The sequence below is a fragment of the Corvus brachyrhynchos genome, unplaced genomic scaffold (assembly GCF_000691975.1).
Source record: "Corvus brachyrhynchos isolate BGI_N302 unplaced genomic scaffold, ASM69197v1 scaffold239, whole genome shotgun sequence".
In the NCBI taxonomy this organism is placed as follows: domain Eukaryota; kingdom Metazoa; phylum Chordata; class Aves; order Passeriformes; family Corvidae; genus Corvus; species Corvus brachyrhynchos.
Window position 1 is genome coordinate 3,745,879 of NW_008246057.1, and position 15,652 is coordinate 3,761,530.

The 15,652-nt window shown below is 48.5% G+C and overlaps 1 protein-coding gene across 1 annotated transcript in view; it reads right to left on the reverse strand.

The window, feature by feature from the left end:
- Positions 1-15,652, reverse strand: part of LAMB1 (laminin subunit beta 1) — a 39,698-nt gene that overhangs the window by 7,004 nt on the left and 17,042 nt on the right. The window contains 9 exon segments of the mRNA XM_008642572.2: positions 215-456; positions 1,668-1,852; positions 3,529-3,898; positions 12,588-12,684; positions 12,792-13,009; positions 13,819-14,043; positions 14,497-14,660; positions 15,165-15,396; positions 15,493-15,636. Of these exon segments, the coding sequence (XP_008640794.1) occupies positions 215-456; positions 1,668-1,852; positions 3,529-3,898; positions 12,588-12,684; positions 12,792-13,009; positions 13,819-14,043; positions 14,497-14,660; positions 15,165-15,396; positions 15,493-15,636 (1,877 nt within the window).

The window sequence follows — 15,652 nt, forward strand, 5'->3', positions numbered from 1 at the left end:
TTGAAAGCCAGTAGTCTCAGAGCCCACCACTTAAACAGCCCAGTTCTAGCCCATAAAACCAGGGGGTTGCTCAACCAAGCAAGGCGCATTTTTCATGAGCCAACTGCCTATCTCACACTGTCTCGCCCTCCGCTTCCTCCCCGCCTGCTGCTTCGTCACAAACCCAGCTCTGGTTCTGCTGTGGGTTCTAGCCCAGCGATTCTCAGCCGTGTACCTTCTCAGCCACCTCGGAGAGATCCAGGCTCTGCAGCTTGCCGGCGAGTTCATCCAGAAGGCGCGACTGCTCCTCTTGTTTAGCCCTGAACTGAGCCTCCTTCTCATTGATTAAGTCTTCCACTTCCTGCCGCGTTTGTGCTGACAGCTCCACGGCGCTATCGGGATGAACAGTGGAGGCATTGACCCTCTCCTCTGCCTCCAGGGACATCTGGAAATACTTGGTGATACTATCCAAGGCTCCTGCAGAAATCAGAGGGAGCTGATGAGAACTCTGTTAAGTAACCCGAAATAATGTATATTATAGATGTTAGCAATGTGTATTATAGATGTTAGTAGATGACACATCGGGGTTAGCGATACATCACATTAAATGAAACGCTGGCCTTGGAAGCTGCGTTCAGTGCCATTGCAAGGACGACAGAATTCAGCCTGTTGTAGAAAGAAAGGTTGCTTTTTTGCTTGGTGTGTCAAGCCGGACTTTGAAGTTAAGCCTTTCTCTGACCCTAGTGACTGAATTCTGCTTGCCCTAAGGGCAAAAGGAGATATGGTCTTTTAGGGTTTTTAGGGGAACAGTCTGTTTTCTAAGGATTCCCTCATCCCATTAATTCTTGTTACTTGTCCTGGGATGTCTGGCTTATGGAGTCACTGCTTGGAAACTAGTTAGAGCCTTCCTAAGAAACAACTACTTGATGAAAGATGCTGATTTATGGAACTGTTGATTTTGGACAACTCCTGGAAAGGCCTTGTGTGGGTGTGAGGGACTCTATGGGGGTGGCTATACTCTGCACCTTGGGGTAGCTTTCCTTTGCAGAATGCCAAAAGTCAGGGACTCCCCTGTTGTACATACTACTCGCCTCACTCTGCAATATCCCATGTTCACTGGAAACAATCTCAGACTTCCTGCAAACCAGGAAATTTGTAAGAAAAATTAGAAAAATACTTTCTTTGAAGTCAGCTTTCCAAATAACTTGGTGACATTCCTCTTTCTCCAGCAAATTTTGATTCTTGGCCCATTTCAGTGTGCCAATGGACATGCAAGGCTTGGGTGGCTCAGAAGAACTGGGCCCTTTACCATGAGCTCTCTTTTTTCAACCAGAAACAGCAATTTTACAGACTGGGGGGAGCAAGGGGGATGTCCAAGTGTACTTTGAAGTCTGTGGTGCACTTTCTGCTGTTGTGTCTCATCTACAATGATGGTAGCACGACACCTTAAGATGATTCTGTGCCCCAAGAATTTGAGCCAGCATTGCAATGTGCAGAGGAAGAGACAGGGTGAGGGGGCGAGGGGCAAAAATTTCCTGCTGCATCAGCAACTCTGCTAATGCACAGAAGAACCTGTCCCTGAGGAACTGTTTTACTGCAAGTTAGAAGATTAATCTGGTACTTAAACCCATGCACTAATTAAATCTTTGGACATCCTGCTGCCTTCTCCCTCTCCCTGTGACACTTACCCCGAACATCAGAGATCTTGATGAACTCTAGCTGCTCTGCAAGTTCTTTCACGACGTGGTCAAGACTTTTGGCATCTGTCTCCAGCGCGCTCAGGTCAGTGTCTGTGCTATTGCTCTTTGCTGCTAAGGCTGATAAATTTTCTTCTATGTCAGCTATCTTAACTGTAACATCTGCTGTCAGCTTTCTGAAAAACAGGCACAGGACTCAACAGGGGGAGAAGGAAGGGTCATATGTCTCATATGTCACTGAAGAGTGGTGGCTAGAGATGTACCCATCTTCTCCCATGGCAGGACCTGTCCTCCCTCAGTGGAGCTCCAAGTGATTTGTAACAACATGCCTACCTTGAATACTGTTTTGTTTCCTTTATTACACAAAACTACTTTTTAATCTACAGCACATTTGAAAACCCAAAGCACCAAATCGCTCAGAGAACAGCTGCTTTGTGTAAGATTAACTGGAGGCAGATTCCAGAGGACTGGTGTAATGCTCTTGTATCATGGCAACTGCATAGGTCAGAGTTGACTACTATGATCCATACATAATTTGCTTCCCATCCCACACAGCCCAAATGTAGTTTTGATTACTACGAGCTCATCGGACAGATCTGAACTTCAGGAAGCAGGAAGGGGGGAGGCTTAGTTTTAACACAATGGATTCTTTAAACTCTCTGTAAAGATCCCTCCTCACCAGGGCTATGAAGGAAAACCTCCTGCTCTAAGCATTCACTCAGTGAGCCATGGAGCAGGCTTTAGCTAGTGGGATAACCCTAAAAGGAAAAGCAACTGAATATTACATGTCAAGGCTGCTGTGGAACAAAAGTGGGCATAGGAAGCTACTCCCAGCCATGGTGATCCCATCAAGCCCAGCATTTCCTCATTCTAAAAGAATCAAGGCAGTATTTAAGATCTAAGATCAATTTACATCTCTCTCAATCTCTGCCCAATAGCCTGCTGTTTGCCAGGACTCCTCCAAAGCCCAGTACTTTTCAATACAGCCAGAGAGGAGCAAGAACAGATACACATAAGGTATGTTAGGGAAAAGCAGCTCCTCAGCTGCTCTGGCCTCCCTTAATACACACAGAGCCCAAAAGCAGCAGCAATCCCCAGCTCTCCAGCAGGAGGGAGGGGAGCTGTAGGACACAAACTATTCCTAATTGAGACATTCGTGGTTTAATCCTCGGCCCTTTGCTTTGTGCAGTTCCCTTTACAATGCTACAAGCAAGCTGGAGCAGTTGCAGACAGGGCTAGAAAGCCTCTGTAATCCTACTTAATGTTAGACTGCCCCATCACCAGACTACCATCTTTTGTATGCTTAGCCCTAAAAAAAAAAAATACAAGGCTTCCACCCTGAGAAAAATGGAAACAATCCCTGTTATAAATCTGATGCTTTCCCCCCACACGTGCTCAGAGTTCAGAAAGGAGCCCAAGTTTCCAACTCATCAGCTACATGCGGAAATCCAGGAATTTAATCTCTCCCACTCTTTATTCTCTCACATAATAGCTGTGTTTGTCCTTTGCCCCGGGGCAGCGCAAGGCAAGCATGAGTGGCTCTGTGGTAATTAGCTGCCTGAAGAGCAGGGGGGGCAGGACAACCCCAGCCCAGCACGTGGCAGCTGCGCTGCTCCTGCCTGCCCCGGCCAGGTTTCTGCTCGCTCCCGGGATGGACACTCACTGCCAGTGCTGAGCATGGCGAGGTGCTCCAGCAGCCCAGGAGCACAGCATCCTTGCCCAGCCAGAGGAGCGGAGCCAGAGCGCCCTCAGCCCAGCATGGGGACATCAGTCACTCAAGTAAATCTCAGCTCACTGGAACTCCCACTCCTTCCCAAGACAGACTCATCCATATAACTACAAGTGTACTCACTCTGCTTCCTCGAAGAGATTCCCAATGTTCTTCAGGGGCTCGGCTGCTGGATTTTGAGCGACGATGGTTTTAATTTCCGTGAGCTTCTCCTCCAGCGTGTTGAGCGTCTGCTGGTATGGGCCAGTGACTCCAGTGATTTTGAGGGTATTAGCCCTGTCCAAGAACTGCTGGGTCCTATTAGCCAGCTCGCTGATGATCACGTCCCAGAGGGCAAAGCACTGGTGGCACGGCACACAGTCGGGGAAGAAGCCCGAGTAGCCCCGGGAGCACTTGTCACAGTGCAGCCCTTCCACCCCTTCACTGCAGATGCACTGCCCAGTGGCACGGTCGCACTGTGGGGTCTGGATGCCACGAGGGTTGCAATCGCACGCTGGGAGGAGAAAAAGGCACATGTGAAGGCCATGGAGAGGGAAATGACTGTGATATTGGCAGGGTGGAAAAAAAATCAGTTATAATAAAGTGGCGAAATGAATACAGACATAGTCAGTGTCTGAATTATAAAAAGCTAATTATGCATGTATTGCTTGTGTATGGGGGAAGCAAGTGTGAGTGAGAAAGAGGAGAGAGATAGGGAAATAACTCTAGGGGAGACCAGGATTTGCATATCTCGGAAATAGGAACAATAATGAAGCAAGGATGGACACCACTTGTGGCAATGTTCAGATGTCAACTGGATAGCAAGAGAAAACAAAGATCCCAGTTTCACTCCTGCAATGAAGAGTGAGTAGAGCAAGGCTCTCGGGACAGGAAAAGAAATGGCAGGCAGGCACATAGATAGCAGAGGGTTTAAGAGCAAACCATGAGTGAAAAAGGAAAATTGATTTAGGAACAACCATTTACTGTCTCCTCCAGCACAGGAGTAACAGTCAACTGAGTTCCAAGAACAGGACAAATCTATGGAGCAAAAGCCCTTGTGAGATCTTCTAGGCAGAGGTACAGGCTCAGAACATGCTCCTGCCACAGACAGTGGGAAAACATTCACAACACACATTGAGGAGTCTGGCACTGGGCTGACATTTTGGGTGTACAGAAAATCAGAAAAAATCTAGCAGTGACAAGTGGAATAGAACAAAGAATGTGGTCATGGGCAGCCCTGCCTGAGGTCTTAACGACCAAGAGCCTACATGCTGTTTGTCACCCTCAAGTGGGAATGAGGACATTTAACAGATGTGTGTATATATATATATAAATTATTTCACACTTCAAGCACCAACTTGGGAGTTAGTATTCACTCCTTCCTGAAATGCACTTCTTTGGCACTAACCCACCACAGAGAGAAGTTACTCAATTAACTCAGTGATGCACTGTCACTGCTGAAAGCACAGACATGCTTTGTATGCAATAATGCTATCAGGAGAAGCATTTCCATGCTGCCACTTGACCTCCTTAATTACACAGGAGCCAGCAGCAGCAGAGGACACCACCAACATGCAAAGCTTTTAATAAAGAGATAGCAGCAAACAACAAAAAGAGAGGCTTTGAAAATATGCACATCATCTACCTACCATTATAGCAGAGTGCACCCGAAGCAGGTCAAGCACATGTTCCCTAAACAGGAAAAGAACTGGCATACCTGATAAAACCCCTCACTTACACATCCATTTACCAGGCGTTCTCAAAGGAGGTAAATGGCTCAAAAAGGCCCATAAATCAATTCAAACACCCAAAGCAAATGCCCCCTTGAAAACAGGGCAAAACACAAAGCCGTTTTCAAGACTGGACATTGTTTGCTTCAATGCCAGAACACAGTGGTGGTCTTCAGTTCAAAAGTTACACGAAGAGCCTCATCAGAACAAATCACTCCTCCACAAAACGACTTTCTTGTGCAATGTGAATATGATAGGCAAGAGACAAAAATAACTTCTGCTGCCTGCACAATTGAGCAAAACGGTCCTTTGTTCTTTGAATTATACCCTGACACAAGAGATTGTTTTTACTTTACATCGAAAGTGCTTAAGTAGTCAACTCACCATGGAATATGTTCCCTGCAGGCAAACCGTTGAGTTCCTGTTTGAAGGTCAGTTAACCCTTCTGTCAACTAATAAGGCCCTTGGTATAATGATGAATTGTCCAAATTTCTCTGTATAGAAAGAAGCTAAATGGCATGTGGTTTTTCTCAAAGATCCTGAGGTCTGATCAAGTTACATGAATACTTGCTGCTGGCAAATCAGATCACTATATTTACTTGTGGATTTAAAAGGCTTAATGTGAAAAAAAAAAACCAACCTAACCCCACATTGGTAATTCTACTCCTGAATACCTGCATATTCGGGAAAAGCAGATGACATGGCTTTAGTAACCTTTACATGGCAAAGTGGATTCCAAAATCTCTGGAACCAGAAAATGCTAGGGAAGAAGAGAAAAGAATTTAGGTACTAACTTGTTTGCTAAGTGAAAACCCAAACTCTGCAGCTGCCTGTGAGGGGATGATAAGAGCAAAGAAGTAATTTATTCTAAATGCAGCACAACAGTTGGAAGAATCATCACGTTTCCAGTCCTACCGAACTCCCAAACCGAGCTTTGCAGGACTGTGAGAAAACTGTACAAGGCAACTGGAAACATTACTGTGGGTTATTTCTCCATTTTAGGATTTTCTATCAAGCCCAGAAGCAGGCAATCCTGGCTTTGAATTACCTCAGTCCCCTGAATGAAATGTATATAAAATGGCTTTCAAAAGTGCTGGTTTCATACTTGCTCTTCCTTTTCTTCATGATCCTCCCAAGAGATTAACCATACACTGGACCACACCAGCTTTCAAACCCTAACCATCTCTAACACCTCTAGTGGATGAGTCCTGTATTTTGTGCCCTGGACACCACCACCAGGCCTTTTACATCCCAGCAAGAAGCATGTCCAAGGCCACTGAAGACAGCACCCTCCCTTTATAGCACGATGAGGATCAAACCCTCCATTCACTTTGATTGTGGCCAGTTCTCAAGAGAAAGAAAGCAAGCCCAAGCCAAGATCATATAAAGCCTTCTACGCAGTGAGGAGCACCTTGAACATTGCAGGCCACCAGGCAAATAGCTCAGTGCCAGCTTTCACCTCTGCCTCAGGCAGTGCCTGCCTGCCAAGAACCTGCTGGCTTCAGTCTCTTTGACTGAAGGGCACAACTTCATCCTAAAGGGACAAAGGCATAGTGACAGTGGCAGGATATATGTGAAAGGAAAGGAGGACCTCCAAGCTGGCACAGACCAGAAAAGACTGGCACAGGACTGGCAAATAGCTCATGGAAGAACACCGGAGTTATGCATCCATCATTCATGATGGTGGGTGCACATGCACCAAAAGGATTCCTGTGACATTCAATTGTGACTGCCAATGAACTGGGATGTGAATACCAGAGATACCTTGATTCCTATCACCTGCTAGAAACAGAGCAAACACCATGTCAGAATGATCCAGCACATCATGCCCAGTATTGTGTTTGACCAAAGCATCACTTCTAGCCAGAGTAGAGTTCTTGTTCCTCCAACACCTCCTTTGTTATGTCCAACTATTCCTGTGGCCATGGTGTAACTCAGATGCTGTCCAGGACTAAGACTGCTGTTACAGGAGTTTTGCTTCTGCTGTACCTAAACAGGCTAACTCAGACACCATCTGCAAAGTATTGCTTCACTCAGAGAGATTTTGGCCCCAACCAGCACACTCCTAAGTCTGATGTAAAACCTGAGTAGCTACAACACATCCAGTGTTCGCATATGCCTGGTTAATCCAAACGTTTTCCAAGAACAAGAAACATATAGGCATGGCTAGGGATGCAGAAGTGTTTCAGATATGGCTCAGTAGCTACCAACAGCTTTATACTCTATTTATCATAGTATATGTGGTGCAGGGAAAGACTTAGTCCTGTAAACTCCTTTTATGTGGCTTCCCCATGCTTACATGACAAGAAATTGGCAAAGTAGTTCATTTTGTACTGCAAAATCGTAGATGTTGAGTTTATGGATGCCTTGACCACTTTGAGTTGGAAATGCCCTCAAGACAAATGGTTGATCACTCTCCCTTCATGCAGACAGATGGCCCAAGGCCAAGGTGAAGGGCTGCAAGTCAGTGCAGACACGGCTGCTTGCATTGAAGATCAGTGTCAGACAGGCTTCAAATCTGTAAGCAGAGCAGGACATTGCAGTACCTCCCATGGAAAACACAGTGGAGGAAAAGAAGTCTTTTGAAATCACTGGCCCAAGATGTAAGGGTTTTCAAAGGAGCATTTAGTAAATTAAACAATAGGTTTCTGTTTTGAAATGTCATTTTGGAACTGGGCGTATTGTTTTCTTTAATTGAGCGTGTAACTCAATCAGCAATTCTTTTGTGGCATACTTCAACTTCAGTGAAATCATATTTTTGACAGCAAAAGTTTTAGCCAAATTCTTCAGTCAGGATCTGCTGATTAGCAGATTGTGAGTATAAAGGATTGTAGCAGTATCTGTTCATAAATGCATGTGCACGTATGTGCATGCAAGCACTGAGTATCCATGTGTAATTTCTGTATCACCTTCATCAGTGTATTTGTCCTCCTCCTTTTTCCTAATCCTAAAGATAGAAGTAACAAATCAACTGCAGTCTTGTACAATCCTAAGAGGAGAAATCCAAAAGAAGCAAATTACTAGCTTGAGAGGTTTGCTTTAAACTCACAAGGATCTATGAATTGCTTTATCTTTCACCTGCTCTGACAGATCTGCTACCTTTCCCTCTGATTTTAAATATTTAGAACTCACTTCCATTTAAACTACTGTAATTCAATATGCAGCACATTTGCACCTCCCTTAATTTAAACTCGTGTGTCAGAGCACTTGATACTACAGCAGAGGTGATAGAATGGATATTGAATGGGCCAGTATCAGTGTTCAATTCCTTACTGGAGGATGCCAGGAACAAACAAGTGTTGTACATCACCCTATACCAAAGAGGAATAATTTTTCCAGAAATATTTCCTTTACTGCTTGAGACTGAGGGCAGCGAGCATCAAATGTTTAACTCCTCTGCAGAAAAAACACACAGGTTTTGTTCAGACATGATTTCCTGGCATCATTTCCCAGTGGTAGTGAGGCACTGTGATAAGAAAACCATTCAGCAATTTGTAAGGTTGAAAGTTCTGCAGAGCTAGAAAATTTCTTCTGAATAATCAGCTATTGATTCAAGTTGCCCTGCAAGCATAGTGCTAACTCGTCAGTATTGTGATTTTCAGTAGGAATGTTAAGATAAGATCCCAGCCTAAAATAGTGGAGTTGTGCTACATCTTAACATGCTAGCAGACTGTGCCAGAAGGATAGCCTTCCAGAAACAATCAATACACATTACAATATTTTATGACCTTAGGTCAATTAAAATTATGAAACTCAAAGTGAAAATTGTATTTTCTTTAGTATAGAATTTGTCTGACTTCCTTTAGACACTTCTCACAGAAGGAAACGAGACACCAGGTAGTCTTCTCTCAACACCAGAAACGCCGCCTATAAAAGCAGCCTGTGACTAGTTTAAGACCCAGGTGTTAAAATTTAAGACTATAAAACTTTTTCTTAAATGGCAATAGGGTAATTTGCAGCAAACAGTTGTTTCTGCACCAGCCACATAAAGACTAAAAACTGAGAAAAACAACATTTTGTCAATGTATGCAGTGTGTATTTGATGAAAAACATTACTTCCTTTTGCTCGTAGTTCAATTAAAATCTGTGGTTTTGCTATAGGATTTGATAATTGTGTCCAACACAGAAAGATATTGACATTGGTATGCTTCTGAAGGGGCTATAGCAACACCACCTAACTTCCAATCTCACACAGTACTTCCTACTAACTGCACTCTGGTCTGTTTGTTCAATTTATTGAAACAGTAATGACAGTAAAATTGCCATCTCCTTCATATTAGATGAAACATAAACTTCAAGTATCTACTGTGCAAGGGCATTGTTTGAGCTGCATATGCAGCCACTCCACATCTCAGGCTTCCCAGGAGCCTGGAGCTTTCTGCTGCAGACGTGCTTTGCGGGTTGAGGCTGGCGCAGAACTCGGCATGCCGAGTCCTGCACTGTAGTTGCCAGGCTTTGGAAAAGCTCCAGCAGAATGCCTCAGAGACCTGCATTTGATGAACTCTGTAGTGCTATTATTTACTACCTCAGGAAGGATTTTTATGCACACAAACACGCGTTCACACACAGGCTCATGGGGAGCTGCAGACAGCTCGTGGCTGGAGCAATGGCAGAAGAGCCCTGCCAAGGGGCTAGCACTGCCCCCGGAGCAGTGCTCACAGCACAGCTCCTGCTCACTCTAATCCTCCTAGGGACCTGCATGAGGCCAAGAGAGAAATGCTGGGCTCTTCCCCATCCTCTATGCTTCTGCTGTGCTTGTTTCAGGCATTATGACAAGTTCAGTGAGAGAATGTTGTGCTTTTTCAAAGCATGGGGGATAAGCTGTCTCCGAAGACCCAGCCTACAGGCTCTCTGTGGTGTGTGATGCCCCATGGACATTTGTGGGTGCTGAAGTGCACCCAGTGCTGCGGGTTCAAGATGCTGTCCAAATACAGGGACCCACCTCAGCCTGCCCCAGCAGTGTGGTGCCAGTGTGAGATCTGTGGACACGCACAGAGGAGACATCAGGTAACACTTGCCACTGCAGGGGGCACAGACTGTAAATCAAAGCACCCAGAGCACGTACAAAACCCTGCCTTCCCCAGCTCCTGCTTCACCATCTCTGGTATTACCAAGGTTTCTAGAAAAGAAGTCACAGGCAGCAGCTGGCAATGGGGATGGCAGGGAAGAGTGCCCTAGAGCCTGGTTTCCAGTGGAGTGTACTGGGACCCTGGGCCACATCCACAGTTTAGTGCTGCTGCAAGTGCCTGAGAACCCATGGGGAGCTGCAGCCTGTCCTACATGGGCCATTTTGTACATCTCCACACAGCTGTGTCCAGAGGTTATTTGCAGGCGCTTGGGTTTTTTTAGAATTTTAAAGGTTGTCAAAGCAACATGAGCGGTGTGGTCCCCATTTCTCATCAGGAACTTGTGTTTCTTCATGCCAACAACCTGAACACCTCTTGTGAAGAGGTCACACATCACTGTCCTTGGCGTAATTGATTCACCCTGCGGTTTCCAACCTTGAGCAGAAGCCACTCGCCCTAGAGAGTGAAGGATCCCACCCTGGAGTCACTGGGACTGATGTCCACACCTCTACATCAACTCAGTGAAGACTGTATCCACACTCACATGGTTCAGAGTTTTCGCTCTTCCCCAACCAGACTGGTTTCTATTTTGCTCCTGAATGCAGCACAGAACGTGGCCCTCCTGGCTGCTTGGGCCAGCCAGAACACACCAGGTGGCAAACGGCATGGCCAGGAGCCCAAGTGTTCCCCTGCAACTGGAGCAGACATCTTTGTGACAAAGCCTTGTCTCAGTTCCAGCTTCACTTTGGCTGCAAGCCAGATCTCAGCTATTTTCCAGGGACACTGCTCAGCAGCTCCTTAAACGGCACGGTTTTCCAGCTCGCCTGCAACCCGCTTACCCCTGAGAACTGCTACCTGCCCACGCAGCAGCTGCAAGTCTGCCAGCCTGAACATCACCACTCACTCCCCGGGGCTAAATGAGGGCCGAGAAGTCAATTGTCTCCTTGCCAAGGAAAGACAGGAGACAGGCAGGAGGCACTGACCCCACCACACCAGGGAGAGTCTGCAGCACCACCTGGCTGGATGTGTTCCACGCCTGGAGCCTGTCCAGAGCATCACGCCGCAGACTGCCACTGCTCAGCCCTGGGCAGCAGCTCTCCCCACCTGCCAGAGACCTCCTGCTGGATGTAATCATGAAGGAAAATCTGTGTTTCCAGCTGAGTGAGGCTCCTCTATCACTAGGGCACAGAAGGGATGGCAGGCTGGAAGGGGAGTGTAGATCTTGCATGGTAAAGATGGGCTCTGAAGAATATATTCTCTTTTTACTTCAGAAACATTAGAACAGGTTTTCACATGTTCAAAAGACAGCAGAAAACTCCAAGAGAGACCAGAAATGCTGGTATGCTGCAAAATCCTGCTGATACGGTATGCAGATGGACTCCATCAATAAACCCTGATGGAGACAACCGATACCAAGAGACAATCCCTGCCCTGGAGCCAGCAGGGTCAGCACACCCCTTACCACATCAGAACACACACAGCCTCTCGAAAGGCAGCCTTTTCCCCAAGAAACCCAATATGTACTCAGGAACTAGGACAATTCCCTAGTCCTTTCATCTGCTGCAGTAACTAAGTAGCTGTGACTTGACTATCTACCAAGATAATGGGCTCTAAGGTATCTCTATTGTAAGGGATTGATTAAAGACCACAGCAAGCACATTCCTCCCTGCAGGAAAAAATACCTTCATCTATTGCAACCCCTCTTGGCAAAGGCTCCTATTTGAACAGATCAGAGATATAAGTTTGTTCTGGTCTGGACAATGTTTGAAGATTCTTTTCCAGCTAATGAACAGACTTGTTTATAATGAAAGGACAGAGGCCATCCAGTTTTCTAAACAACCTACTCCACAGTGCTCTGTTTCGCAGCATGTAGCTATGGCTAACCCACTGCATGGTCTCTGCTTTCTCCTTTATTTTCATGTGAAATATAAGGAAAGTCTCCTACTAAATAAAAAACCTTATTTATTCAGGGCAAGTCTCTGTAAGAAGACACAGGAGACAGTGGTCTTCAGCTACATACAACTGAAAGGCAAAGGGAACTGGTTTCCAGACCAATTCTCAAACTCAAATGCTTGTGATAGGTTTTCTTATCATGCTGGCTTACCTGACAGCATAGCAACCTTACCCTTAAGGAAGAGTTGCTTCTAAACAGAGAGGTTTGTTTCTAAATACAGGTCAGACAAGAAAAACACGGACAAGCACAGGGCTGACCTCCTGCCTCACGTCCCATCCCAAAAGGCACCAAAACCCCAGGGCAGACCCCACCATGCCTTCCTCCCTCTTTTCCAAGGCTCAAGTGGGCTGCTCCTGCCAGGGGTGTCCTAGTGAACCAGGGTGTGATGGTGTGCCCAGCCACACAGACATTTCCAAAAGGAGCAGGTGGAGCAGGCACCAGGGCTGGACTCACCTAAGCACTCCACAGCTGGGTCGCCCCAGAAGAGTTCCTGGCACTCCCGGCAGGTCCGGCCTCCAAAGCCTGGCATGCAGTGGCACTGCCCTGTGAACTGCCAAAACCAAAAAACAGACCCATCAGGAGATGTGCACTCCTCAGCAGCTCAGCACTGCACCAGAGCAGAGGCCAAACCTTGGGCACATGCCCGTGCTCCCTCACCTCGTTGCAGGCTGGGCCGAGGGAGCGCGCAGGGTCGCAGTCGCACTGCTCGCAGCCGGTGCCGCTGGCCAGCCGCCACGTGTGCGGGGCACAGTGGTCACAGGTCTGCCCCACCACGTTTGGGAGGCACCGGCACTGCCCGGTGGCCGCCTCACACCGGCAGCTCTCCGAGCCCTCGCAGTCCTCCCGAACAGTGCCCAGGTAGTTGCAGACGCACTCTGAGGAAAAGAGCAAGGCACCTCCATGTCAACCTGCCCTCCTGCTACCAGACTGCCATGACTTCATATCTAGTTTATTCTCCGAGTCTGCAGAGGTGTGGGCATATGCCAGCGGCCAGGCCTGACTGACCCAACACTGAATGACATCCAGCACTGCCCAAGAGTCCTCATAATGTCTGAGGCTGGCCACCTCACACAAGGCCACAGGAGTTCCTCATTCAAGCAGCCCAGCCCTCCCTGCTCTTCTCTTTTCCTCCCTCTGTACAACCAAAGCCCAGGTCTGCCCAACCCCTGTCAGTCAGCTACGGTGGCAGATCCGCTTGAAGTTGCCAACTGGCTGATGGCGAGCTCTCCTACTCAGTGACCTGCCTGTCCTGCTGGGCTGTGCCTGATGCTGCAGGAGAGGTAGCTCTGCCTCCCCACCATCCACTTCAGCCTCCTGTCACGGCCCTCGTTCCCACTGCCTGCGCACACCTGTAGGGAGCTGCTGTAAACAAAAGCTAAACCCTCCCCCCACCACCTTATCTCTGGAGAAGGGATAAACAGAGACCTCTATCAAGAGGGTTAAAAGCTGCCCTCCTGCAAAATCCTCCTCTTTTCAGCAAATGTCTCTGTCCTCCCTCTAAAACGTAGAGGACCCCCTCCCAGCCAGGAGCCCCACCCAGCTGCAGGGCAGCTGCAGGCAACTCCAGCTGGAAGTAATAAGGTTTTCCCTCCACCCCAAATGCTCCCAGGTAAAAAGTGTTCAGGTGTCTGCTGCTGCCCCCGACAAGGCTGGTGCAAGGGCTGCAGCCGTGCCCCCCACTCACTTCTGCAGTCCTGCTGCAGGGCGCTCCCGTAGTAGCCCTGCCTGCAGAGGTGGCAGTTTTCACCCTCGGTGTGATACAGGCACTTCACGCACGCTCCGCTCCTCTTGTCACAGGCCTCTGGGTCAGTGGTGTCGATGTTGTTGTTGCACTGGCACGGCTGGCAGGCGCCGCCAACCTCATCGGGGCTCCCAAAGAAGCCAGACGCACATTCATCACATCGACTGCCTGTTTGAACAAACAGGCACAGTGGGAATTGCCAGCACTAGTGCTAGTGCGCAGCCCCGTAACCAGCAAGGCAATGAAGACCATTAGTGGGGGGCATTAACTGGATCACGTTTAAAGAAACAGAGACTGCACTTGGTGAGACCACGGCAACTTGCTGCAGAGCACGGATGGTACCACCCAGGGCCCCAAGGCATGCTGCTCATCCAGTGCTGTCCTGTCCACCCTTTGCTGACCACTGGTCATCCTTCACCACGCTGCTGGAGATGAGGTTCGTGTTGGCGCTGGCATCACCTGCACAAGTCACTCCGCCCTGCCACCTTCCAGGTGAGGCAAGCCCCCAGCAACAACCCACTGATGCTGGTGCTGTGGTCACATCTAACCTATATACACACATACCCTTCTCCCTGAGAGGTTCAACCCAACCAGCCACCCCTCCATACTCCCACCAAGTACCTATGTATCCCACGCTACAGACACACACGACTTGCAGTGTAACTGGATCCTGGTAACAGCCACTGGCAAACTGGCGTCCACTCTCGGGGCCATCAGGGCAAGGGCAGGGGCGGCAATGGTCACCTGATCCCAGGATGGGGTCTCCATAGTAGCCAGCCTGGCACCTGCACAAGAGGGTACACAGCATACAGGGAAACACACTGCAGCCTTGCTGTAACCATGCTCAGATTTTCTACCACTGTGAAGAACCAAAGGGCAGAAACATCCTCATGGCTGTCCCTTACCACTCACACTCCTAGCAGCTGTGTCCACAGACACAAATTTGTCTGGTTTACACCGGTGTAAGAGCAGGAGACCCACGGTTGGATGTCAGCCCTGCCACTGCAAGGCCTCTCAGAAGGCTTGCAACGGCTCGCTAAAGGCCTGGGGTCCTGCAACGTGCTCTGGGTCACTTGCACAGGTACTGCTGTGAGGTGCAAGGCTGCAGGCAGGGAAGAGGGGATCCCCACTCCCATCATTTTCCAGGACCACAAGCCTTGCTCTGATTCCCAGGGCCCAGGAACTTTCCCTGTGGCTTCACACCCACCTGAGCACTAGCACCTGCAGCTGCTGCACCCACCCTGCTGTGGGGAAGGAGAGAGGCCAGGGAAAAGGCACACATGCCATACCTCTCACAGTTGTGTCCAGCTGTGTGGTCGCGGCAGCTCAGGCACTCCCCGGTGTAGGGGTTGCAGTCGTCAGCGTGGCCATTGCAGTGGCAGGGCTGGCAGCTGGGGAAGCCCCAGAAGCTGGGCAGGCAGCGGTCGCATTGCCGCCCGTACACCCCGGGGAAGCAGTGGCACTGGCCCGTCTCCATGTCGCAGAAGGCGCTGTAAGAGCCTCGGATGTGGCACTCGCACGCTGTAAGGAGAGCAGGAGAGGGGCTGAGTTTCCACGACAAGCCATAAACTCAGGGTCCCAACCACAGCACAGCCCAGAGCCAAGGGTTTAACATACGTCGGCATCCACTTGGCCCAAACCCAAAGGTGCCAGGGGCACATCTGTCACACTGTCTTCCAACAACATTGGGACGACACTGGCACTGTCCTCCATTGGGGTCGCACACTGAACTCAGAGAGCCCTGGGGGTCACACTGGCATGCTGAGCAGAGAAAAAC